Source organism: Amblyomma mixtum, chromosome 5 (assembly GCF_055824585.1).
Source record: "Amblyomma mixtum isolate Tamu chromosome 5, ASM5582458v1, whole genome shotgun sequence".
NCBI classification, from domain to species: Eukaryota; Metazoa; Arthropoda; class Arachnida; order Ixodida; family Ixodidae; genus Amblyomma; species Amblyomma mixtum.
The window spans coordinates 119,111,520-119,136,793 of NC_143016.1; the positions used below are offsets into that span (position 1 = coordinate 119,111,520).

The 25,274-nt window shown below is 48.8% G+C and overlaps 1 protein-coding gene across 1 annotated transcript; it reads left to right on the plus strand.

The window, feature by feature from the left end:
• The first annotated feature begins 828 nt into the window (after nucleotides 1–828).
• LOC149343482 (uncharacterized) lies at nucleotides 829–25,274 on the plus strand. Its single transcript, XM_089545942.1, has 6 exons — nucleotides 829–1,062; nucleotides 12,331–12,413; nucleotides 14,808–14,921; nucleotides 18,147–18,185; nucleotides 19,415–19,459; nucleotides 24,805–25,274. Exons 1-6 carry the CDS (start codon nucleotides 912–914, stop codon nucleotides 24,847–24,849), a joined length of 477 nt encoding a protein of 158 aa, XP_089402068.1. The 5' UTR covers nucleotides 829–911; the 3' UTR covers nucleotides 24,850–25,274.

The following is a 25,274-nucleotide window of genomic DNA, read 5'->3' on the forward strand; positions in this document are numbered from 1 at the left end:
AATAAACTCGAATTAATCTGAACCGATCAACTAGTCGATGCACGTAACGGCTTAAGACAAGGTTAGGGCCACGACGAAAGGCGCAATATTGGTCTGTCGCTCACGCGAGGCGCTGATTCGCTCTTTGTTCACGTGTATACGGAGAGCAGCACACGCAGCCCAGGGTGAAGGCGATGGTTTATTGGTTCAGCGTGCGTACTCGCTGATGTGCGGGACACGCGAAATAGGCGGACTGCAGCTGTACTGCAACACTAGCAGCAGCTAGAAAAAAAGGGGGAAAAGGTGCTAAGAACAGAGGAACAAAATGAAAAAGAACGTGCACGGATTAACCTAAAACTACAGTTCAGAAATGACCCAGCGTGAGGCAAGGAGGTGCCGGTTTGTGCCCCTTCCACCCCCCCCCCCCCCCAAAAAAAAAAAAAAGGTGATCATTATTGTCGCGGTTTGTGCTCCTCTCGTCTTTTTTTTTTCTTACACCCCGTGGCGTGCGTGCAAGCGCGTCAACATTGCGTGCCTTTTAGCGAGGCAAGTACACTGCTTGTTGTCCTCCACGCGAAGATGTCCCTGGCAAAGGTTCGTTTGCACGCCCCCCCCCCCCCCCTTTTATGTCACCATCCCTTCAAAAAGGCAGCTGGACAACGGGCAAGCGCGGTGAAAAATCTGGCCTGACGTCACGACATTCGCATTCCGACAATGCTCGCCTCATTGGCCAGGACTATAACGTCAGCGTAAGTCATCCCGAAGGTGTCCAATCAAAAGCTTCGGCGAGAGGGAAATAAATGCCCGTGTCGTGTGCATTTTAAAGCTGCCGGCTCCGGGATACATAAAAGGTCCGCCGAGCTCCGTCCGTTCTCTTTCCGGACCGAGTCAGACGAGAACCACCAGCTCGACTTGGCCCAAAGAGCGACGAGATGGCGCGCATCTGGATTTGCTGCTGTCTGCTGAGCCTGGTAACGGTCGCAGTTTGTGACGATTCAGACAACACCACCGCTGCTGCTGCCACAACGGTCGCCATTATAAATTCTACAGCTGCAGTCACGAAGAAGCCTTCGCACTGTCATTGTGAGTGTGGTTTGGTGTTAGGCTTTCCACGCGTGCCTCTAGTCTCTTAGCCACTAGTGCCACCAGTATAGATTTACGTTTATAGATATACGTATATCTATAAAAGTTGCCTGTACCTGTATACGGTCATGGGACATCGAAAGGCCGTTTCATCAAGTGGTGGGTCATTAGGTAGCATTACGAAGCGTTCGTGCTTGGTGAATGCATGAATTACTCCACGGGCTGCCACAGCGAGAGCGGTTACTTGCTCCAGTACCATGGCGGAGGAGGAAGGCCTGACGATGTCGGTCCCCGCGCAGCGGTTTCGGGTGTGCTTCTAACCGAAATCAATGCGAAAACTGCGAGTAGCGGAATTTTTTGCTTTCGACATTACACGGCAACGTCAACAATATACGCCAGCTGACGACGGCACCATGAATCCCAGAAAAAAGTCACCCATAATGCTATCGCTATGCAGTCCCTCACGCCTTTAGTTGCTCAAGCACACTAGAATACACTATTGGGATGCAAAGTTTACGGGATGCGTGTTCTCGCAAAAAAAAAAAAAAAGTTATTTTAGCTCTGCTTCGCGACCCAGCCGCGTGGCATTGTTACCAGTCGGTACTTGAATGCGAACTAAAGTTTCCCTTTCATGGAGCTCGCACCAGAGCAGTAAGGAGCCAACATTGTTGCATGTGGAACAATCGTCATGCTTAGAGAAGTACCAAACGGATAAACGGGTAGAAGTGCCAAACGGGTAGATCAGACGCGAAGTGTTATCGTGCTCCTCACTTTCGACGAAGCTGTAGCAAGTGCATTTACATGCATGACATGCAAAGGGGTTACTGACAGGCCTGAGTCGGAAAACCCGGCCACTAAGGTACTTTAGCCGTGAGGACGTAGGCTATTCGGGAGCGTTATAGCACAGTAGGACATCCCCCCAAGCGATGAAGAGTGCTCTTTCATGGGGATACGGTATAATACGACCACGGCACAAGCCGAGAGCACAGAACCTGCACAGCGCAGAGCACGGTGCACATAGGCCCGGAACACACGCGCCGCGTAACGAGACACTTGTTTACTTCGTCCCCATTAGTATTATCCGTTGCAATACTTTATACGCAACCGCCGCGATGGCTCAGTGGATATGGTACTCGGCTGCTGACCCGAAAGACGCGGGTTCGGTCCCACCCGCGGCGGTCGAATTTCGATGGAGGCGAAATTCTAGAGGCCCGTGTACTGTGCGATGTCAGTGCGCGTTAAAGGACCCCAGGTGGTCGAAATTTCTGGAGCCCTTCACTACGGGGTCCCTCATAGCCTGAGTCGCTTTGGGACTCAAACCTCCATGAATCATAAACCAAGCCAAACCAGTACTCTATCCTGCATTGGGATGGAATTTCCGTTTTACTGAGTGACTGCCAGTTTTTCACACTTTTTAATATAAAGTCATTTATTTATTTTATTTGCAAATACTGTTGGCATTGGGCCGTTACAGTGGTGGGGCGTGACACTTGAAGAGTAACATGTTCCTTTTTGATTATACAAATTTCACTCGATCTTGGCAAAATAGAAAAATTGAACGCTTAAAAATGTACCACTGTTTGCAGCGCAAAATCAAGTGAGCCCTTCAGAAGGGTACACACTCAAAGCAGCAGAAATAAGTCCCAAGAAAGACTTCACGACTAAATCTTGCGTTGGGCTGCTTCTCCTGAGCAGTCGTTGCGTCCAAACTCAAACATCGCAAACTTGCGGCGTACGCCCGTAGAAACTAGATTATTTAAACACCAAAGAAATTATCTAAACACCAACTGTGGCCACAAGTACGTCCTTTAATAAAGCGTTTTCCGACGTCGTGGGACAGGGGAAAACGCCGAACGTGGACCGTGATATGAGGGTTATCACAGTTCCACACAGCCGCTTCCACACCCGTTAGATTGCAACCTTCAGTCCTGTGGATGCAGCAAGCAATGCTTGTCATTGTGCAGCCCGGTAACACCTGTGCTTGTGTACAACACAAATTGGCGATCTCCTCGCGCGTGCTATATAGCTAGAACGATCCAGAGTACAGATTGACGAGAAGCATTCGCGAACAACGACAATTCTGTGACGTTTGCTTACATCGCAGGCACATAGAAAAAAAGTACATCAGTCATATTTCTTCAAGACATATTCATTTTCCTTCAAGTATTAATTGACCACATAGGTTACTGCAAATACAAGGTATGGACACATCACAACTTATCTTTAAGCGTAACAGGGTATACGTAAGTGGGTTCATCAATATACACGTTCCATATTTCGCGGAGGACTCACGCAGGGAAGGTCAGCCTTAAGAATATATAGTCTGCTAACAGAAACGGGTGGATTGACTATATATAAGCACAAAACCTTAAAAATGGCCTGATAACCGGGAAGAACACCGCAGCAAGAAGACTGTTCTCACAGCAGCCGACACCTCTGCTCGGGGTTCAGGGCCGTGTAGCGGCCGCACCGAAAGGTCTCGGAGAATTCCTCCACATGGCGCAGCACAGGCGAGCACGGGTCCGTCTCATCCGCATCCTGCGTCTTCGAAGCCGAGCAACGCATGAAGCACCATGCAATGAAGAACAGCTGCGCCGAAGAAAAGCCGGGCAGCCCTTCGAGGCGACGCCCGTCCTCACCGTCGGCACGGCGGAAAGCGCGCAGAAGCGCGGTCAGCGCCACGAGCTCCTCGGCTACGCCGGCGAGAACTGGAGTACCAACAGACGCGGCCTCGAGGCACTCGCGGAAGGCGCGCACGTGACGACTGGCCGTCATGTTCCCCGCGGCGCCCTCTCTTCCGTACAGGCCGAGCACGATGCGAGCGGAGGCCAGAGCCACGTGGCTTCCCAACCCACCGTACTTGACCGCCGCCGTGGAGCCCGCATCGTACAATGGGTGCGCCAGCGCGAAAGGAACCAGCACGAAGTCGCGAGCCAGGAAGTCTTCTTCGACGAGGTGCCCGATGTGGAGTGTTTTTGGCAGCAAGGAGCGCTTAGGATGCATCTCGTTCCGTGCGACTGCTTGCCTCGCCGCCACCCAGTTGAGCGCGAACACTTCTCCGAAATCCGGAAATCCCCGCAAAGGCTTTCCCCAGAGGCCGCTGTTCTCGGTGGAGTGGTCCAGGACTGAGAAGACAAAGTTGACCGAGCTCCAGGAGCTCAGCTCCGGCACACCGGGCGCGAAACTCACGTTGGCACTCAGCAGATGGATGAACGCCTCGCGCACCGACAACACAAGGGCCTTGACGTCGAGCCGAACTTTGGTGGACCAGAGCAACGCGTTGTATGCTCCGAACGTCAGATCTCCCATCACCACGTATAGGGGCACCAAGCAGAGGAGACCACGGTAGAACGCTCCGCTGCCTATCATCTCGACTGATAGAGGATTAACTAGGCTTTCATGGGCAAAGTGAGCCGCGAACCTGACAGCGTACCACGACACAAAGAGGTGCATGCCTTCTTCACCGTGAGTCCTCCAGAGACGGGCGAACGTTTCCAAGAACCGAGGGTGCACCGTCTGGAAAGATACCTGGCTGCCGCTCTGTCGGAACTTGCAGATGGTCTCGTTCCACTCTTCGGCTGACCTGTGCAGACCGCTCGCATTTACATGGTTCAGCTGCCGATCAAAAGCGAGCTTGGCAAGGTCTGGGAGTATGGCGTCTTCAATACGTACAGCGTCTTCGAAGGTGACGATGCTCTGGACAGTGGTGGTATAGTCAGGTGCGAAGGCACGGTGCAAACGTCCGAAGTACTCCTGGCGTTTTAGCCTCGGTAGACGTGCGGTGCTGACGACGTGGATGGCGAGCGCTGGAGACAGGAGTACAACGGTGCGATCGCCGCCACCTGTGCTGGCTTCGATGTTCAGGACGGCGGGCCAGCCGAGCTTCAGCGCCAGGTAGGCGAGCGTGTCGAGGACGTTTGGGTTGGCGGGGCGAGCGGGCCACACGACGCCTGCCTCCAAGAGCCAGGCCTTCACGAGCGGCGTGTCGTCGCGGCCGGAGGCGCGCAGGATGTAACAGCTGCGGTAGTAGGCGGCCATCTGCTGTTTGGCGTTCTGGCCCTTGGCAGGGACTTGGACCTCCTGGAAGATTTTCGATATGGTTGCCAGCGCCACGCGGTAGAACTCCTCCTTGACAGAGTACTGATGGTTCCGGCGCCAGCCGTAGCACACGAAGCGGCCGAAGTTGTCGCACGGCGAGAAGGACTCGTTGATGGAAGCACGCAGAAGTTGGGCGAAGATTTCGCAGGCGGGCGTGGTGCACAGAGCATGTCCGCCACCTTTCCAGTACGCCAGGGCACCAGTGAGCAGCACCGTGATCGCGACGACGACGAGCAGCAACAACCCGGGAACCAATAAGGACAGGCGGTCGTCGGTGGGGCTGTCTCTGGGCGCGAGGAATGCGCTCCCGAAATGTGCAGACGGGCGGCGAGAATCGGTCCCCTGCATGAAGTATGAGTCGCTCGCAGGAACATCCCTGATGACTCTATTGCAGCGTGTCAAGATTTCAGGCCTTTTCAGATTGGCTACGAGTGGGAGACGATGACGACCTTGATATTGTCATTAATAAGTGCACGTGTGCTCATTGACCAGTTTAGTACTGCCACCAGCCAGTGGACCTGCACATAGTGGATTTCTGAGGACACTTGGCGCATGAAATGCGCATGATTGAGGTAGCTAAACTCACAGTCCTTAATTTAAAGAAATTTCAGCGATGAATGTCTGGCAACTATTAACTTATCTTTGTGTCCCTGTAACGCTCGAGAAGGAGCCTTAGTTTATTTATTTACAGGATACTGCAGGCTACGTGTCCAAGTAAGGGTGGCTTACAGATATATAAAATACAAAATAGCATGAAAATTTGGTGAATATACAGCGCAAGACAAAAGACAAGGACAGAAGCAGTAAAAGACACGCACGTTGTCCCTTGTCTTGCGCTCTACATTCCCCATGCAGAACCAACTAGCCCGTCAAGTCATTCTTGCAATGAAAAACACAGCTGCACAAAACACACTGACACATTTGGTACACCGGAAGGAAACTTGTCAAAACACCTCAGTGATATGAGGATGCATCAAGCCGCCAAGCCCGGCTCAGAGATTCTAATTTAAGGGAAACGCAGGAAGATTTCGGGGTGGGCTTAATTGTTGGTCGATCGAAGTCTGTCATGACAGTAAAGTTCACAAGTTCTTCATCTTCCTTCCTTGCACCAGAGGTACCCCGCCAGAGACGGTTTGTTTAACTGGAAGACTGAAGCTTTTCTTCGCACCAGGGGTGCCCCGTCAGAGACGGTCGTGCGATGAGTTACGATGCAGGGATAAGGCGAATACTTGAAGTTTATGTACAGATATTTACAATCACATACAAGTTAAGGCACTGGAGACATATTTAGCAGCAAAAGGACAAACAACAAAAATGTGGAACTGGCTAACACTAGGGGAGGCCCCTACTCGGCATAGCCGAAGATGCATAGCACCTGACCTTAGCCCAGAACCCTTTTTCCAGCTCCGGGGCCCAGTTTTAAAGCCCTAAAGGCCCGGCCCACATTTGGCAGCTTCCAATCATGTTGCACAGTTAACACGATTGGCTTTTCAAGGGCATGGCCAGCCCTCCAGCTTCCATAAGGTAAAACACCCTCTCCATTGCAAAATAAAAATAAAAACAAACACAAACGCACAGTCGTGCCAGCTAGTGCCAGCATGTGCGGGGTAGAACATTCTATCTCCCTCCAAAATAAAAGTAAACACAAACACAAAACACACTCGTGCGAGCACGTGACGTTGGTTTCCCCAATGACCCCCCCGACCATGGCATCGTCTCGGAATTCGGGATTATCGGGCTGTAACTGCCACTGCGAGTTTAGTCAGCGCCTCTCCGGTACCCGGCGTCACCCAACTCGGGCCTTCCGCGCTGTCGCCGGCTATTCCTCATCTCTATTGCCCCCCCCCCCCCCCCCCCCCTTCGTCAACGGCGCCCTGACGCCGTACCGTCCGGCAGTGCTTACTCAGGAATTCTGCAGACTTTTCGAACGCGACGTTCGTCGCGAGTTTGCGCCTCGGCTGGGGTCCGTTGAGACGAGGGGATTAAGACAAGGGGAAGGGGGGGGAGGGGGGGGTCGTCGTGTGGCCGCTCTTCAGCCCCAAGCTGCCACCGCTCTTTTGCCTAGCCGTCGCGAATCGGCCCCAAAAGGCCATGGACGCCCGAGCGACCCCGGCGCCTTCCCATCGTTCCACGAAAGGTGACACAAAAGGTCGAGCGCACCATGAGCGCACCCCTCCGTCCCCTCCTGCCGGTGGGGGCGGGGGTCCATTGAAGACGGCAGCAGCGGGGTGCTGAGAAAGAATTAGCGGTAGTAATGACCCCGCACGCACTACCGAGAAGCGACAGGAAAACCTCGATTGCTAAGAGGACGATAACGAAAATATCTTAAATGAGGCCAGTAATATAGGGCCCGGTTATAAGAATGATTGTTCCACTGTCATCTGCCAAGTCCGATTCAAGTCAAGCATTCCGGGAGGGAGGGCAGAGTGTGTGAAATACGAACAGGATACACACGTGTGTATGTTCTGCATATTTTTCCTGCATTGCGGACCATTCGGACGGTGAGATGTACCACGCTATCCGAAGTTGCATAGCGTTAGCGGAGCGGGGAGATAGTTTTAAATTTGCAGAGGATATACGTTCTTGTTCCGTGTTGAGTGACGGATGGTGTAGACGGAACGTGGCGTGGCTTTCTTTGATGGCCATCTGAGTTCGATTATTCGCTCTTTAATCCGTTACGCCGTCTTCCGCTGAAGTTGGATTTGGCCAGGGGATCGAGGAAGCCCGGAAGTTAATTTCGCAGGCCATGTATGAACTAAGGTAATTTCTCTCAGTGCTCCCGTGGCCAGGTACCCAGCGCAGGGTGACTGCATTGTTGTGATTGTGGCCGGAAATGGAGGCCCCTTACTACTCCCCGCCCCCGGCACGCAGATTTGGAGGACGGGGGCCGGAGCCTCCGCGACTAAAGGCTAACGAGGGGATTTTGTCTCTTCGTGGCCTCAGCCGCCAGGCGGATAGCTTGTTTCTGCCGAGCAGGATCTTCGCTCCGCAGTAGGGCTTCCCAGCTTTCTCTGCTATGAATATTTTCTCACGCATTCCCATAATTTGTGGTCGAGGTGCCCTTGCAGGCGCCGCCATGTGGTCGCTACTCTATTACTTAGCTTATTATCAGTGGTTGCACCAGTTTTCTCTTCAGTCTATTGTTCTCAACAATTTCGGAATAGGTTTGCGCGCGCTCGCCCAGGTTCCGACAGTCCGGCGGTTCCACGGTTACCCGGAAGTATAGAGAGCTCGGGCTAAGTCGTGTCCCGCTTTGTTGCCAGCCAGGATGCTCGCCGCTTCCGGCGAGACTCTGCCTTTCATGAAATTCCAGATAGCAGTTTTACTACCACTGACTACGAATTTTGCTTTCGTTTCGACTCAAGCGAGCGCTTTGGCAACTCCTTTGGCTGTGTCTATGTTGCGGCTGCGGATAGTGGTTGCCGACGCGGGAGCGCCTAGTCGGTTGACTACTGAGGCAACCGCCGCGCCTGACTTCCCATTAGCCGCGCCCACGTAGGCGACCTCTGTTGTACTGTACGTGAGAGGGTACTTGCTCTACGTACGCGTTCGTTAGTTTCGTTCCCAAAGAAGGAACTCCGGTAAAACTTAACAACTGGTTTAATTGGCCGAACGGCAAAAGAAGAAAACTTTACAGAGAGATTGGAAGCGCGATCTTTCCGTCCAGCGTCTCACAAAACTACTGCCTTTGCCGGGCCGAGTTTTCCTTTCTCCCTCTTCTGCCGCCGTTCCCGCCTCTCCGACCTTGGACAGTCAAAGAGTTCCCGGAAAACGGCGACGGGCAACCGCGCTGCTCGACCTCAAAGCCTGCCGCCCGGTTCAGGGATGGTCGCGAGGGGACGGCCCCGTGACCCCCTTTCGGGCGCCTGCCGCCTGGTCGGCTTGCGCGCACACACTCACACACGCACACACAGGCGCGCACACACATGTACAAGGGTCCTTGACCGAGGAAATCGCGTGTCGAATGGCGCAGCATCTTGTCCCCCTTTTCGTCTCTGACAACCTCTTCGGGATTGATTTTTTCGAAGTGTTTTATAAGCGCCTATCGCCATGGCTGGCGAATGTTCTTCGATGATCGTGTCTGTCTCTGGGAGCTAAGCTAGAGTCTCCGGGGGCGAGGGTCCCTCGATGCAGGTACGCTACATCGAGGCACCCTACCAGAAGCGAGCATTCGGCGCCTTCTTAGGCGGGAAATTCGAAGAATGGTCGCTATGTCGGTGTCGTCTGCTCGTCGATACAAGCTTCTTTCATGAAATGGACGATGTCACTGGCAATATATACGATGGGGGAAGCTGATACATATAACGTGAAGAACACTTTCGAGGTGTAACCGGCAAAAAAGAAGAGGAACTGCATTCTCGTGAGTGCCACGTTCATCAACTAAGAGGATTTTGCACCAGGGCAGACACGTAGCGCTGCTGCCGCGGTGCCCAACTTGAGCTTCGAAAAGGTATATGACAGGGTTTTATTCGCGGAAAGCTCCTCATCTGAGAGGCCTTGAAATAAAGAACGCGCTGGTTATAGAAACCAAAAGCAGCTGCAAGCCAAAAGGACAAACTGAAAGGGGTTAACACTCCTGCACTCGTCTTCATTAAAGCAGCTGATATATGGTGTGTGAAACTGTCTCTTCTTTACGGATACTGTACCTGGCCGGAGCATCTGTGCCATACACATCTATCTATATTAGCTAAAAATTGTGCAGCCTACATTTATGACAGTCAACGATCGTCGGCCAATGATCAAGAGATCGCAAGAGAAATCCGGTGCTTACGGTCCCAGTACCAGCATACTGCCTCAACCCTACGCGTATTTCAACTCAGCCAACAATCTGTATAGCATCATGTCATCGTAATTACTGAAAGCCCTGGGTTCTCACCAAAGGCCTGGAAGGCTGTAGGGGATTCATGAAGGCGTTCCGTAGCAGTATTCCCAGAGCGACTTGGGCGAGCACCTAGGAACGGCGATCTTCTTCTTCATCCTCTTCATAATGGCACATACCCACGTGGGGGGATTGGCCAAGGTATAGTGGCATAAATAAGGAAATTTTCATAGAATTACGACAAAATATCGGAGCCAAACGTGAATTTTGAAAAGTGTATTTATGAAAAACGACAGGCGATTCTTCTTCTTCTTCTTCCTCTTAAAACATGGCACATACTCGCATGGGGGGATTAGCCAAGGTGTAGTGGCATAAGAAGGAAATTTCCATAGGCGATTATGACAAAATATTAGCGCCAAGCGTGAATTTTGAAAAATGTACAGATCGTAAACGACAGAAGAATATTTAAAGTAAAATAACAAACACTATTTTGGAGAAAAAAAGAAGAGTTCGAAGAATTCTAAAAGAGTTAGCAAATCAACCTACCATTTGGAATGATGTAATCATGGAGAATCCCACAAATTGTTGTTGTTGCCTTCGTGGCATGGCACATTACACGACGGGGTTCAATGAGGAGTGCCAAAAGAAGATAAATTGGTGTCATGCTAATAGTTTTACTTTGGGTAAGAATACAGAATAATTGAGCCCAACGCAAATCCTTTTCTTGTCTTCTTGCTCTTTTTGCGCTTCTTCTTTGAGCAAACATTTTTTTTTCTTTGTTTGCCTCTTTGGTGACAGAGAAGCACGTAGCTCAACTCCACAACAATAAAGACCTCATCGCGGAGTTAGTCTGGCCTTCCTTTTAAGAGCTGACCGAAAAATTACGTCCATCAAATGCAAAATGCTTCTGTCACTTACCTGGGCAGATATCTAACAGCCAGAACAGTCTCGGTAAAGGCTGCCCACCAAAACAGCGCGAAAAAAATGACTGGGGTTCAAAATGGCTTGAATCTAATTATACGAGTGAAATCTCTGTTAAGCATGGTCTCCACTGTCTAAAATCAAATGTCAAGGGCAAAGGTCAAGGTCAGATCACGTGGTCATACTGCCATAGCTTGAGCAATACCACCACGAAGTAAGTTCGGTTTGACCTTGTGAGGTACTGACGGCCACTGTCGATGTTGTGCCCACTCTCTCAAATCAAATGACTATGACCCAGCGGTCATAGTCATATGATCACGTGGTCATACCGCCATAGCCTGGGAAATATCACTACGCAGTTAAGTCTGGTTTGACTTTGAGAGTACTGAAGGTCATTGTCTCATCCACATCGAAATCGGAAGTTGTACACCAAGGAGAGGAGCTCTCGCTCTGAAACAGTTCGGGCCAGGGAGAGTTTTTCGCCGTTTCCGGTGCATGGGAACAACGGCAAAGTACGCATTTCCGAGGAGACTGTGAACGCAGTCGCTTTCTTCGAGGGGGGAAGCGGCGTGTACGTTATTATACGTGATAGCGTAAAAACAGAATTAGCATATCCTCTATTGTCCGCAATTCCCGCTACGCCTCCTTACGCAGCGAACTTGTCGGCGGGAAATTCGTCGTTGCGTTGCTCTACCTGCCAGAAGCCTGTTTAGATTCAGTGGACTGCGAGACACGAAAGCATAAGTTTGTGTGAAGGAGGATTGGTTATGCGCTAATTAACGGTCCGAGGAAACAATGATTGATCCATACACAAATGGAACCACAAGAGAAAAAAATGCATTATTCTAGTTAAAAATGCTTCATTTAACAATAGCATACGAAGGACTGCCTTCAGGGTTTGCGGCCTTTCTTGATGACTTTGTGGCTGCCCATTGGCATAGCATAGAATCCGTAACTAAAATTGCTCATACGTTATCCTTGCCCCATAAATGTGACCCACGTGACCCATGCTATATATGTGATGTGACCCATGATACAGAGGGTTTGAACCAGGCGGGCACTGTGTGGACCGACGAATGGCCCTATTTTCTTCTCCTGGTAGAAGTTGGCCACTTGTTAGTTCTATTTTCAAATAGTTCTCTTGGCTTGATGTTTTCAAACCAAATAGTAATAACCACAGTCGCAGATACAGTCGTGGAAGATATACATTTAGAGGGAAAGGTAATCGTGCCATCACTATGACGTTCATTATCTCTATACACCAGAAGGCATTTTCGAAAGAAATATTTACTATATCTTCAGTGAAGGCGCAAGTGACGTAGTGTATGTTTTGCCGTTCACACAACGGCCTCCGTCGGTTAGGTCCGTAGAGAACAAAGTGATCAAATAATGCGATATTATACAAGGTGTGCTTCTCAACGACTCTGCAGGTTTGCCGCTCGGCAAGGCCCAGAAACGAATTCGTCAGTGCAAGGCCAAGCACCACGCGCCCTCCAAGACCGAGGCTATCAAGGTGGGTGCCATATGTTAGGCCGACCTATGCAGAAAGGTACTAGGTTCAATAACTTGTAAACAAAAATATCCGCTGGAGAGCACTTAATACGCCCCTAGGCTGCTAGCTGATATACGTATTTTGTTAGTTTGATGAATTTCGTCACATTTTTCATGACAAATGAAAACACACACACACAGAATGGCCCAAAACAACTGTTCAGCGATTTATTTACAAAAGTGTATCTTGTGCTCACCGTGAGGATACCTTCCAGCTTCATGCCCACTTGTAAGCGCACAGAGAACATCAGGTGAAGACAAAACTTAAGTGCAGTGATTTAATGCGTGACACAAATCTTGCAAAAAGCCACCATCAACCGGCAAGCAACCGTCAGATGAGGAACTCACATGAAAACGCTTGCTTACTCGTACGTGCTGACTAGCGCTGAGACGCTTTCTCGGGTTATTACGTAAGGGCAACAAGCAACAGTGTGAAAGTTTGCTATAGTAGGATACAACTTAAAAAAAAAAAAACAGCCGTTGCTAACACTGGGCCGTGGTCCGCGGCGTTCTGTATTACTCGGCTGGCCAATCGCAACAGTAAACGAAATCAACTTTTTAATGTTTGACTGTATCAAACAATTCAAGTATCAAAATTCTAGAGCTCCTAATCTTTCGCTTGTGCTAAGCTTCTTGTTTAGGTAACAAGAAATGTTTCAGCAGGGGACTACTTTTTCGTCGTGGAGGAATTCTGTGCACGGAGGCCGAATGTGGGCGGAGCTTCACTGCAGACTTAAGTTGTATCTGACTATTCGCACTTTTCAGCAACGGTGGCGCCCCCACGCGGTTATTTTCCGAAGCGCTCGCCCGGTGATCAGCGTTCGCAGTGCAAGCAGCTACGCTTCGCGCAGTGGATGTGCCGACGCGAAAAGTGCGATGCAATCGTTTGTGCAGTGTCCCCCAGGGCATAAATCGTGCAGAGTGACATGAATTGAGCCTGCACAGTTCCTCTAGGTACAAAAAATTGAAATCACTTCGTAGCTTCCTGCTGTGGATCGGGAATAAAGTGACTGATCCAAAATTAGTGGTCGTGTACTGTGAGCCCGTCTAGAAAGATTTGTTCTTGCGTTATCTTGGTGAGTTGGGCGCCACAGCGTGAGTGGTTAGGGCGCTCCTCGGTCCGAAGTTTTATGACTTGAATCAAGGATTTTAACCCTCTGCGACCACGGCTGAAAGCCGGCACCGTGTCGCCGCTGCAGATTACAGAGTACTCTCGCGACATGGCGTCAAGAATAAAAAAAAAAGCACAGGCCGGTTAGAGAGTTTACCTATACGTGTTTTAAAGGTGTGGTTTGAATGTTGACTGTTAATGTTTTGACCGTGGTGCTCATGAAACATCTAAATGTAGCGGACCCCTGTGCACAGTAATGTTTTGCGAAACGTTCCGTATTTTTCGCTCGTTGTCGTGTTCACGGGTTCTGTAGTTAGGGCGAGGTTAAAGCAATACATTAGTGGCGGAATTGGCGGATTACTGTATTTACAATATGCAGTTCACACCTGTCAGCAGGGCTCAATTTCTTCTGAAAAAAAATTTGTTCACTAGACTGTCTGCGTCCAATACATGTAGCCCAGAGGAGCAACGTGTGCGACAGGCGCATAAAATTTATCTGCAAACACTCCAGAACGATAACATTCTAATAAAGTAAGCGTACAGAATATCATTGCAGATCCGCCGATATTGAAAGATACTGTACTGTCCGCGCCTATAGTTAGTGCGCAAAGCGCGAAATTTCAGCTTTTGGGCATTACAGCCCGCGGATTGCATACCTGAAATTACGGTACATTGAAGCCAGTTACTTAGCGTTTCATGCTAAAAAGTTGCAGCGCAAAGTAATGCAACAGAGGACCGAAAAGAGGCGCTTGAAGGGCTTATTACGTCTCCTGCCTTTCTTTGCGTTGTATGGTTTCAAGCGGTTAGTGGATCATATGGCTGGCATTAAAAGGTGTCTCATCCTCTACGACGCACCTCTGCATTGGTTTAGCGAGCGACATAACCGTTCCGACAAACACAACAAGGCCGAGAGCTGCATGCTCCTTCATACGCGAGCGCTTCCGTGGCACCTCCATCACCGCTCCGTTCTCCATGACGCTGGTGCCGCCGCGCCACCTATAGGCGCTGAAAAGTGCGAATAGCTAATCTTCACAAAAGCATGCTCTCTACTTTGTCGGTAGGCACACGTTAGGGGACCCCTAAGAAGGGACACCTGCCCTTCTAGCCATCCTCTGCCACAAGCACCATCTGTACATTTTTACGGGAATTGGAAGCCTCTTCGCACTTTCACGGAAGCATACATCTCGATGGCAGCTGTGCCTCAGCAGCTGCAGGTTATGGTCAATTGTCTCATCCGGTGTGCAGGTGCGCAAGGCGGAGCGCTGGGCGTTCCTGAACTGCACGGCCGAACATGCCCGGGACATGCACGCAGTGGAGTACATTGAGCGGCTCTTCGACGACGTTGCCTACCGCAAAGAGGTGGGTGGTTCACACAGAAGAGATCCTCAATCCTCTTCCCCGAGCTTGCCCATAATGTATGCATCACGCAAGCATTGTGTATGCTTGTTGGGCGTAATGTGTGCGTCTAATGGCTCACTATGTTCTCTAAACATAAAGGATTTAAGAGAGAGAGAGAAACTCTTTAATGAAATACAGAGCATTTAGCCGGCGTTTAAAAATCGCTGCCATGCTACTCTGCGTAGGGAGGGGAATTTGGGAGATAAAGACAGAAGGAGAGCAGTGTGGAAGAGGTCAATAAATAAATAAATAAATAAATAAATAAATAAATAAATAAATAAATAAATAAATAAATAAATAAATAAATAAATAAATAAATAAATAAATAAATAAATAAATAAATAAAATGCAGCCATCAAATGGGTACTAAGGATGCAACGGCGAGTACTGATGTAACCTATGGAATGATGGAGTGCATAGTCCGACAAATGGGCTGACGAAGTTCACTGCATGAAGAATGCATGAAGGTAACGTGCAAGTGAATTTAGAGCTCATCGAGATGTCCAATGTTTTTTTAAATATGTAAAAAGGAAGTTCATCGCAAGTCTCTGTTGCCTAAGGCAGGCTAAGGGACTTAAAACTTTGTCCATTGTTAGGGGCACTGAGCAGAGCTTCTGCATGCAATGTTCATAGTACGCACGCTCGTTAGCATACGCAGGGCACTCAAGCAGCATATGTTCTACAGTTCAAAAGAGAGCAAGCTGTGCTCTATCGCACTCCGTTTTATAAACGGAGTGCGATATAGGACAGCTACTCTTTTTTTACTCTCAAATAGGCGTATTCGTGCTTAAAGTGTAGCAGTGGTTGACTCCGCTGATGGGCACGAGAGGTGGCAACCGCGCAAACTTCGACCGCAGCGGTGGCTTGAGCATCCGCCTAGAATGCGGGAGGCGAGAGGTTCGAACTTCGATCCCCAGTGCCGAGGGATACTCACCGGTTTCAAGTGCGTATACAAGCATTATCCTGACCTGGTGCTCGGCTATCCTGGGCAGAAATGCTTGGAAAATGGTGTCTGGAGCCGCCGCAGTGGCCTAATGGTTACGGTGCTCGGCTGCTGACTCGAAAGATTCGATCCCGGCCGCGGTGGTCGAATTTCGATGGAGGCGAAATTCTAGAGGCACGCGTGCTGTGCGATGTCAGTGCACGTTAAAGAACCCCAGGTGGTCGAAATTTCCGGAGCCCTCCACTACGGCGTCTCTCATAGCCTTAGTCGCTTTGTGAAGTTAAACCCCATAAACCAACAAACCAACCAATGGTATTTGGCGCCACCTTGTGCAGACAGAAAACACTTTGTGCCATGCCCTAGCGCCATTCAAATTCACATCCATCGACCGGAAAAACTTAGCCAGCCATTTCAGAAGGCAATGCGAGCACTTGGTTTGGCGCCAGCGTCTTCCATACCGTCTTGTTTTATACACTGCGAGAATATGCTCTACACCCGCACGAGGTTTTATGCTGCAATTACTCGTTGAGATCGCTCTACACGAAATGTTATGCGTGCGTCTATGCATTGCCCCAATCTTTTAACAAGCGGCTGAAAGATAAGCGCAGATCTACGCTGATTTCGGCATTATAGTTTGCTCCACAGAGTCGAAGAACATCCACGCGCCTACACAACTCTATAACTGTCAACTTAAGAGTACATACAAGTGGCTTGATCGACCGGGAATTGCGTCGAAATGTTTGAGACGCGCAGATTGACAACGTTCGACATGACAGTTTGATCAATTCTTGTTGTGTGCACATAAGATGTGCATTCAAACGAACGTTGATCCACACAGCGTTTCATTCATTCATTTCATTCGAAATGTTATTAAACGATATGAAGCAATAAGTCCAAAGAGACCCCGTGCTCTAATCAGGGCAGCGGAGAAAAGCTCCCTTTGAACGCGGCTAGTAATAAGAATTTGTGAAGAGAGACGCTACAGAAATAAGCAGAATAGCGACAAAAATGCTGGGCTCAGCACAACCAATTGTAATGGATGAAGCTGTTCGCCGACTCACGACCGCATTGCAATGAGCGTACGAACAGCGATTTCATGTGTTAGGAAAGATGGCCGTGGCCAATGTATGAGTGAGTGAGCGAGTGAGTGAGTGAGTGAGTGAGTGAGTGAGTGAGTGAGTGAGTGAGTGAGTGAGTGAGTGAGTGAGTGAGTGAGTGAGTGAGTGAGTGAGTGAGTGAGTGAGTGAGTGAGTGAGTGAGTGAGTGAGTGAGTGAGTGAGTGAGTGAGTGAGTGAGTGAGTGAGTGAGTGAGTGAGTGAGTGAGTGAGTGAGTGAGTGAGTGACTGACTGACTGAGTGAGTGAGTGAGTGAGTGAGTGAGTGCTGAGCTAAAAAAATGTGGACAAGGAAACGGGGTTGAAGGCGGTATTTATTGGTAGGAGAGGAGGGGAAGTTACGGCGAAAAACGAGTACCAGTCGGTGCCAGCGTGTGCGACCGAACAGCGATGAGAATGCAGACAGGCATTGTGCGTGGCATCTTATCCTTTACAGGTGAATAAATAACGAAAGTGATACAACGTCCAATGTCCAGCATATCGGCAAACAAAAAGTTCAATGCACGGCACAGTTCCAAAGGAAAGGGTACGGCCAGGACCCAAAAATAGAATTAATATCAAATGGCTTCGATCTAAATGTTTCCAATTTAAACTTTCATCTTGTACGCTCGTCTGCAAAAGCTGGCCATTCCGACAAGTTCGCACTTTTTTTTTGTGTGTGTGTGTTTCTCAAAATCCATTCCTCAAGCCTCAGCATGCAGTCAGGCTGTGCGTTAGCCACTAAAAATAAGCGCACTTGGGGCACACACGCGAGGTTAGACCTTTTTTTCTTCTGTTCTTAAGGCCTAGCAAACTGTACATTTCAGCTAGTAGGTGCGGTCACGAATTATCCGTAGGTTCTGCAGTGCCCAACCACCGACGGAAGAGGAAGGAAGGCCAAGCAGAGCTTGTGTTCGTCTCTCATTTGGTCGTCGATCGTCGGTCGTTGTGCCACGAAAACCGACTCTTTCAATCATTTGTTTTTTGTTTTGTTTTTTTCGAAGCGAAATTCGAGTGACATCCGCCGTTTAGTTCGAAGATCTCGCGTTTATTGCAGTTCGCTACACCATGGCATGTAAACAAGCATCGTGCATGAACGAAAGCTCGCCTAAGCTGTGGTTTAATGAGCGGCAAACTTCTTCCCTTTCAGGTGTACGACTGCTACTACAAGGAACGCAAGGCCTCGATGGTACGTTGCGCGCGCCTCGTTTTTAGGGACGTCGAGCCAGTACAGGCTCGAACCTTCTCTCCTTCGTCGCTATGCTCCTTCCCCGTCCCACGCGGAGGAAGAAATATCGAAGGATTGCAAAGAAATAAGATGCAATCGAACCGGATATATCGATTCGAAGGGGATCGCGAATAGTTAGATGTATGAATAGTTCAATATACAAAAAAAAAATGTAAATCGATAAGCTAATCTGTAACCTTGAAGCGAGAATACAATGCTACCAGGCAAGTGACGTGCTTCTTGCAGTGACGTGCCACCTACCGGCGTTTTGGCAGCGCACCACTCTATAGGCATTGCCCCGTTTAAGCTACTTTGCATACAAGCCGCTACGGACGGTGCTTTAGAACTAGTCATTGCCTAGCTTACGATGTCTAATCCTGTTACCAATACACTATAAATAAAATAATCGCTCATTAAGATTAAGGTAGAGTTAGTTACCGCAACGCCTTCGGCAGCGAGGCACTCCGCGGTTGTGCCGCTGTTAAGCATAAGTTAGTTGGATTGGCTTCACCGCATGACAGCGGTGTGGCGTGTGAAATTGAGTACTACAGAGTGAAGGACACCCTCAGTCAGATCACACATTTAATTCGTCACGCGGCTTCGCAGAGTTTGCGCTGTAAAAGGCTGTGCAGCAGACCCGTTTCTGCGAGCGAAAATGTGTTTGAAGAGTGCCGTTAGGAAAAGCGCCACTTGCGGGCCGCGGCGCGGAGTTCGCTATATAGAATGGCTGGCGAAATATAATTTCGATATACAGAGCGACTTCCCTGTAAGTATACGCAAGATTTTCATGGGGATAATCTGCGTAATTCGAAGTATTCCGGTTCGATATATGCGGGTTCGACTGCAGCGATAAAGGACTTCCTCCAGTTTACTACGCTTTGCGATACGCATTTGAAAGTGGTTGAACAAACAAGGACGTGTAAGGACCCTTAAAATTTTGTGCTCTCCAAGGGTCACATATCGCCGTATTGTAAATTTTCTTTTCTGTTCATCAAACAGCATGTATGTTTTACAGTGTACAAATTACAGTACGCTACGGATTAAAGCAAGTGCCCTCGTAGTCAACAGAAATTCTTAGAAACTTTGATGAATTCTTATACTACACCATGACTGATGCCAGTCGGTTGTATTTGTATTGTTATCCAAGCCGTCTCAAATGCGGACCTACCTCTTTCTCTTTCCCGCTGCAGCTGGAGAGGGGTCTGGCGCCAGAGCTGTCCAACCGGTCGTACAGGGTGAGTTCGGTTGGCCAGCGACGATCGTGATAACACAACTTTGTCACAGTGCCGCCCACGACGCAGTTGTCGCAACCTATTTTTTAGACACTAACAGACTGCTGCAGATCTCTCTGTTGTTGACGAAGATGTAATGAAAACGGCGCTACGAGCGAGAACAAAAGTACAACACAAATGACAGGACCAGCGCCTAAACGTCAGTAAAGTTCACAAGTTCTTTATCTTCCTTCCTTGCACCAGAGGTGCTCCGCCAGAGACGGTTTGTTTAACTGGAAGACTGAAGCTTTTCTTCGCACCAGGGGTGCCCCGTCAGAGACGGTCTTGCGATGAGTTACGATGCAGGGATAAAGGGAATACTTGAAGTTTATGTACAGATATTTACATCACATACAAAATTAGGCACTGGAGACATATTAAGCGGCAAAAAGACAAACAACAAAAAGGCGGAACTGGCTAACACTAGGGGAGGCCCCTACTCGGCATAGCCGAAGATGCATAGCACCTGACCTTAGCTCAGAACCCTTTTCCCGGCTCCGGGGCCCGGTTTTAAAACCCTAAAGGCCCGGCCCACATTTGGCAGCTTCCAATCATGCTACCCTCTTCATACGATTGGCTCATCGAGAGCATGGCCAGCCCTCTAGCCTCCGTAGGGCAAAACACCCTCTCCATTTCAAAATAAAAATAAAAACAAACACAAATGCACAGTCCTGCCAGCCAGTGCCAGCTTGTGCGGGGTAGAACATTCTATCCCTCCAAAATAAAAGTAAAAACGAACACAAAACACACTCGTGCGGGCACGTGCCGTCGGTTTCCCCAATGACTCCCCGACCTTGGCGTCGTCTCGGAATTGGGGATTATCGGGCTTAAGCGGGCAGTTACCGCTGGAACTGCCACTGCGAGCTTGGACCTGCGTTCCAAGGCGACTTATACCCGTGCCACACGGACAGATTTAATGCCATTAAGTGCTTACTGCCTTAAGTTTTAATGGCATTCGTGCGGTGCCACACGCACAAATTTAATGGCATTAGCCTTACTGCCATTCGCGACCTACTGAGTTCGCCACAACTCATTCGCCCGTGCAATGCCTACTCTCGTTCCCATTCCACACGCAGAAAAGCATGCAGCTTTGTTAGTAGCAACTTCCTAACCAGTAGGAAATAGTCAATTCTTAACTTTCAGTCAGATGAGGCAACTATACTGCATTTTCGATGCGAAGAGCGCCATTTTTATCAGCCTTATTGACAGGTACTCTCGACTTGGGTGCTGACATGCGAGTCTATGGCTACTTTTTCCACTTGTAAAGAAGGAACAGCCGTATTTTCTGAAAAATCGATTTTATATTACATTTGAACAACATTTCCCATATATTGTGCTCATTAGCAATGTTTATATTCAGATGAAGCTTTTGACTACTTTGCAAGCGTTATCGCCATCGTCACTTCCGATAATGGCATTAAATGTGGACGTGTAGCACCAACTCCGGAAATAATGGCATTAACAAACTTAAGGCCTTAAGCATTTACTGCCATTTTTTGTGCGCGTGTGGCACGGGTATTAGCCTTCCAAAGGCTGTTTAGTCGGCGCCTCACCGACTCCCGGTCAGTAGCGTCACCCAACCCAGGTCTTCGCTCCTCCCGGATAGCCGCGCTGTCGCCGGCTATTCATCATCTCTTCTGCCCCCCTCGTCAACGGCGCCCTGACGCCGTTCCGTCCGGCAGTGCTTAATCCTCAGGAATTCTGCAGTTTTTTCGAACGAGACGTTCGTCGCGAGCTCATGTCTCGGCTGGTGTCCGCTGAGACGAAAGGATTAAGACGGGGGGGGGGGGGGGGGGGGGGGGTCGTCGTGTGGCCGCTCTTCAGCCCCAAGCTGCCACCGCTCTTTTGCCTAGCCGTCGCGAATCGGCCCCAAAGGGCGATGGACGCCCGCGCGACCCCGGCGCCTTCGCATCGTTCCACGAAAGGTGACACAAAAGGTCGAGCGCACCCCTCCGTCCCCTCCCGCCGGTGGGGGCGGGGGTCCATTGAAGATGGCAGCGGCGGGGTACTGAGAAAGAATTAGCGGTAGTAATGACCCCGCACGCACTACCGATCCCTTACAACGTCGTTTTGTGCTACTTTTGTCCTGGTTCGTAGTGCCGTTTTCATTACACCTTCAAGCATGAGCCAACTAGCCCAAGCAAGAGTTGTACTTGTTACTGACAACGCACGTTATTGAGTAAGCTCTAAGCCGAGGTCAGAAATGAGCAAACATGCGCGCTGTCAGGTAGCCCCCGGTTCACGATGTGGCAGCCTGCGAGCACAGTAATGGTAAAATATGAGTCCAAAAAGTATAGACCTAGTTGTTACACCCCAATGAGAGTCTTCAGGTCGTCCCGCAACACGCCAGCCTGATTACCACGCTGGTTTGCTCCGTCACGCAAAATGAAGTAGTGTCGAAGAGAACATATACGAAAAAGAAATGACCACCGTTACTTAGTGCGTGCCTGTCTGCAGACTTGTGTCTCGCATAAGTGCCACCCCGGACACCTTCGTACCACCACCTGTATTCGTGAACTTTCCATGAAAATGCTTAAAGACCAGCCTGGTTACAATATTGTCAGAGCAGAAGGCACAGAGTGAAAGAACGTTTCCTTCCCTGAAGCTCTGAACATGGGATTTTATTCACACATTGGGAGCAGCCGTTGGCTCAGTAAAAGTGATATTTTAGGTTTAATATTCCTCGGAGTAGTACCTGAGCACAACTACGGCGTTCGTCAACCTGACCAAGGAGTCACGCCTTTTCCTTCGACAAAAGTTGTTAGTGTGCTCGTAGTTAAAGGTGCAATAAAGAGGAATCTGAACTCGTCTTTTTAGCGCGGGAACTCGACCTGCACGTTCCAGGAATTCTTAGAAGCTTCGAATTATTGTCCTATGAAGCCGATTTCCATAATTTAAATCGTATTAAACGTCCCGGCTTCCGCCTTTCTTTTTTTCAACTCACCGCTAACGGTAGGAGGAGTCACCAACCTTTCAGCCAGAACCGTGGCGGCTTGCCGCTCTGCCATCGGCGGAGTGATACGTAGCGATCGGCGAAAGCAAAGAGTCCACGCGTATTTTTATTTCCGTGGCCCTAATTTGCAGCTACGTAGTCTCTTACTGGATCTATTTATTCATGGAAACCTTAGAAAACAAAATAAAAAGAAGCCGCCACGCGATTGACTGAAAGGCACTCAACGGGTTAGTTGAGTCCTCCTACCGTCAGCGGTGAGCTCAAAAAAGAAAGGCGGGAGCCGGGACGTTTAATCAAATTTAAATTAGAGAAATCGGTCCCACAGGACAATAACTTGAAGTTTTTAAGAATGCTCGGAACACGTAGATCGAGTTCCAGAGGTGAAATATTCGCTGTGGCTTAGCTTGGTTAAGCCCGGTAATTGCGAAAGCAATATCCGTACCTACGCCATGGTTCAGCTGGTAGTGTAGCTGGTGGTGGTGCTTGTGGTTACACTTGTGGTGATGCATCAGTTATACAATCCAATCCAATCCAATCCAAACCAATCCAATCCTATCCTATCCTATCCAATGTAATCTAATATAATGTAATGTAATCTAATCCAATCCAATCTAATCTAATCCAATCTAATGCAATCAAGGTCAAATGAAGGTCAATGGTGGTCACCGCCGCGGCACGGCAAAGGCGTGAAAGTGCAAGTAGTATTGCTTCGCAATAAAAGACGAGTTCAGATTCCTCTTTAGTGCACCTTTGACGTCCCCGCCTTCCTTCGTCCCCTCTCTTTCTCTCTCCTCCGTGAGCACAGGCATGTCTCACTCTCACACGTAGTCTTGCACCGAACGCCTAATCAGTCGCGTCAACATACTTCGAAAAGAAATAGTATAATTCGACATAAAATCGCGTGCATTGCTATTATTAAGCTATATCTCCAGGTGCTCATGCAAAATTAGAAAAGTTAGGTCAAAAACTGGGGTGAACTACATTTCGAAGAATGAAGGGGAGTGGTGGTCCTCTTAAAGTGCAACGCTGTATCGCATATCATACTTAATAAAATGCACCCCCCCCCCCCCCTCAAAAAAATTCCAGCGAGCGCTACCTAAGGCGCCACCTTACACCAATAAAAAATAAAAAACAGGGAGCAGGGCCAAACAGAAATTTCACACATCGGCAAAAAGGAAAAGAGGTATATCGAACTTACGCAAAATCGCCAAAGGATCGACTGAAGAAAAGTAAGAAATGAATGGGCTGATAAATCATAGGAACAGTTTAAAAAGTTGTGAGTAACAGTCTTGCCTCTTGGTTGACATGACTGAATGAGTTTCCTCAACTTTCCTGACTCTCAATTTCTTGACAAATCAAACAAAGGTTCTTCAATTTAATACCTATACGATTTCAGTCGAAGGGTTTTTGGGTACTTCCGATATATATTGGATTGAAGGTTAGCTTCCTTGATGTTGTCGGATCACGCCTTCACCATAATCTTCGTTCCAGGTTGAGTCCTTAAAAACTTGGAACAAAGCTAAAAAACATAACTAGATTGTCCTTGATGTCAACCTATAGTACTTTTGATACTGGTTATGCACTTTCATTGCTTTAGCTGTGTAGATCAATTTTTGTTGGCGGGTGTATCTTTCGTCTTACTATTGTGTTGCTACTCGTAACACTGCATAACAATGGGCTCGAGCGATTCGCACAATAAATCGCAGCCTGTTCCAGCTGCTGTATTTGTGCGAAACACCGGGAGCGGCGCGCGGCACGGTTCTGCGGATGAAAGGCTCTTTCATCTACAGAACAACTGAACACTTCAGCTTCTTTCTTTCGTTCTTTATATTAAGGTTTCTCGCTTTTCTTAGAGTCACATTCATCCGACTCACTGTCTCACAAAATTGTGCTCCTTCACTTTTTCAATATTTTATCTGCCCCATTCCTCTTTTGTCTGCGCTGTTGCGACAAATATAGCCTCCTGCGGTGCCAGTTTCCTCAAATGGCTGACTTGGGACGCTGTACAAAGAAGCGAAAATTTGAAAATAGCAACTAGACACGTCTCATGGACAAAGAATTAACGAAAACTAATGTTGTCGCCTTTCGCCATATGCTTGGTGCAAATTCCTAGGCGCCAGAAACAGAGGGCACGTCATATCAATACTTCAAAAACAGTCACTTGTGAGTCGCAGTTATTTAACTTCGCTCCTGGAAGATGTGATTAAAACCTGAGCACAACAAAGAAGGAAAACTGCCGCAACCTGCCTTTCATTTCTAATTCTTTGTTTGCACTGACATTTTTTTTTTGTTCAGGAGTTAGCGGGAAAATTGTGATTAACTGGCTAACAGAACATAAACGTCCGTTTCATTCCAGAAATGTCTCGCCGACGCCGTGAAGATGAGCAGCAAGAAAGACTGAGGACTGAAGCACTGAGGGGACAAAACATGTTCTGCAAAGCATGGTGAAAGCACAGCAAGACAAAGCACATGTCACACTTAGCATCGTTCCTATACAGCACAGCGTCATTCTAAGGAAGAAGCAAGCCGCTGATCCGCTCCACCAGCTTCAAGTCAAATCCGCATCTTGTGCACATTGCCACTTAGTCCGCAGTAAGAAAAACCATTCTGAAAAAGAAAAGCTTCGCACAAAAAAGTGAGAAAAAACCTAACAAAAATGGCGGGTTAGTGACCCACCTAACGGGGATTGAAAAATCACTCCTAACATTTTGTGACAAGAGGAACGCACAACACACGACGTATACATTCTGCACGCCGGACCGGCATGACGTACGAAGCCTGTACGGTTCCCCACGTTGAAATGGGTGCCAGTTTTGCAGGGAAGAA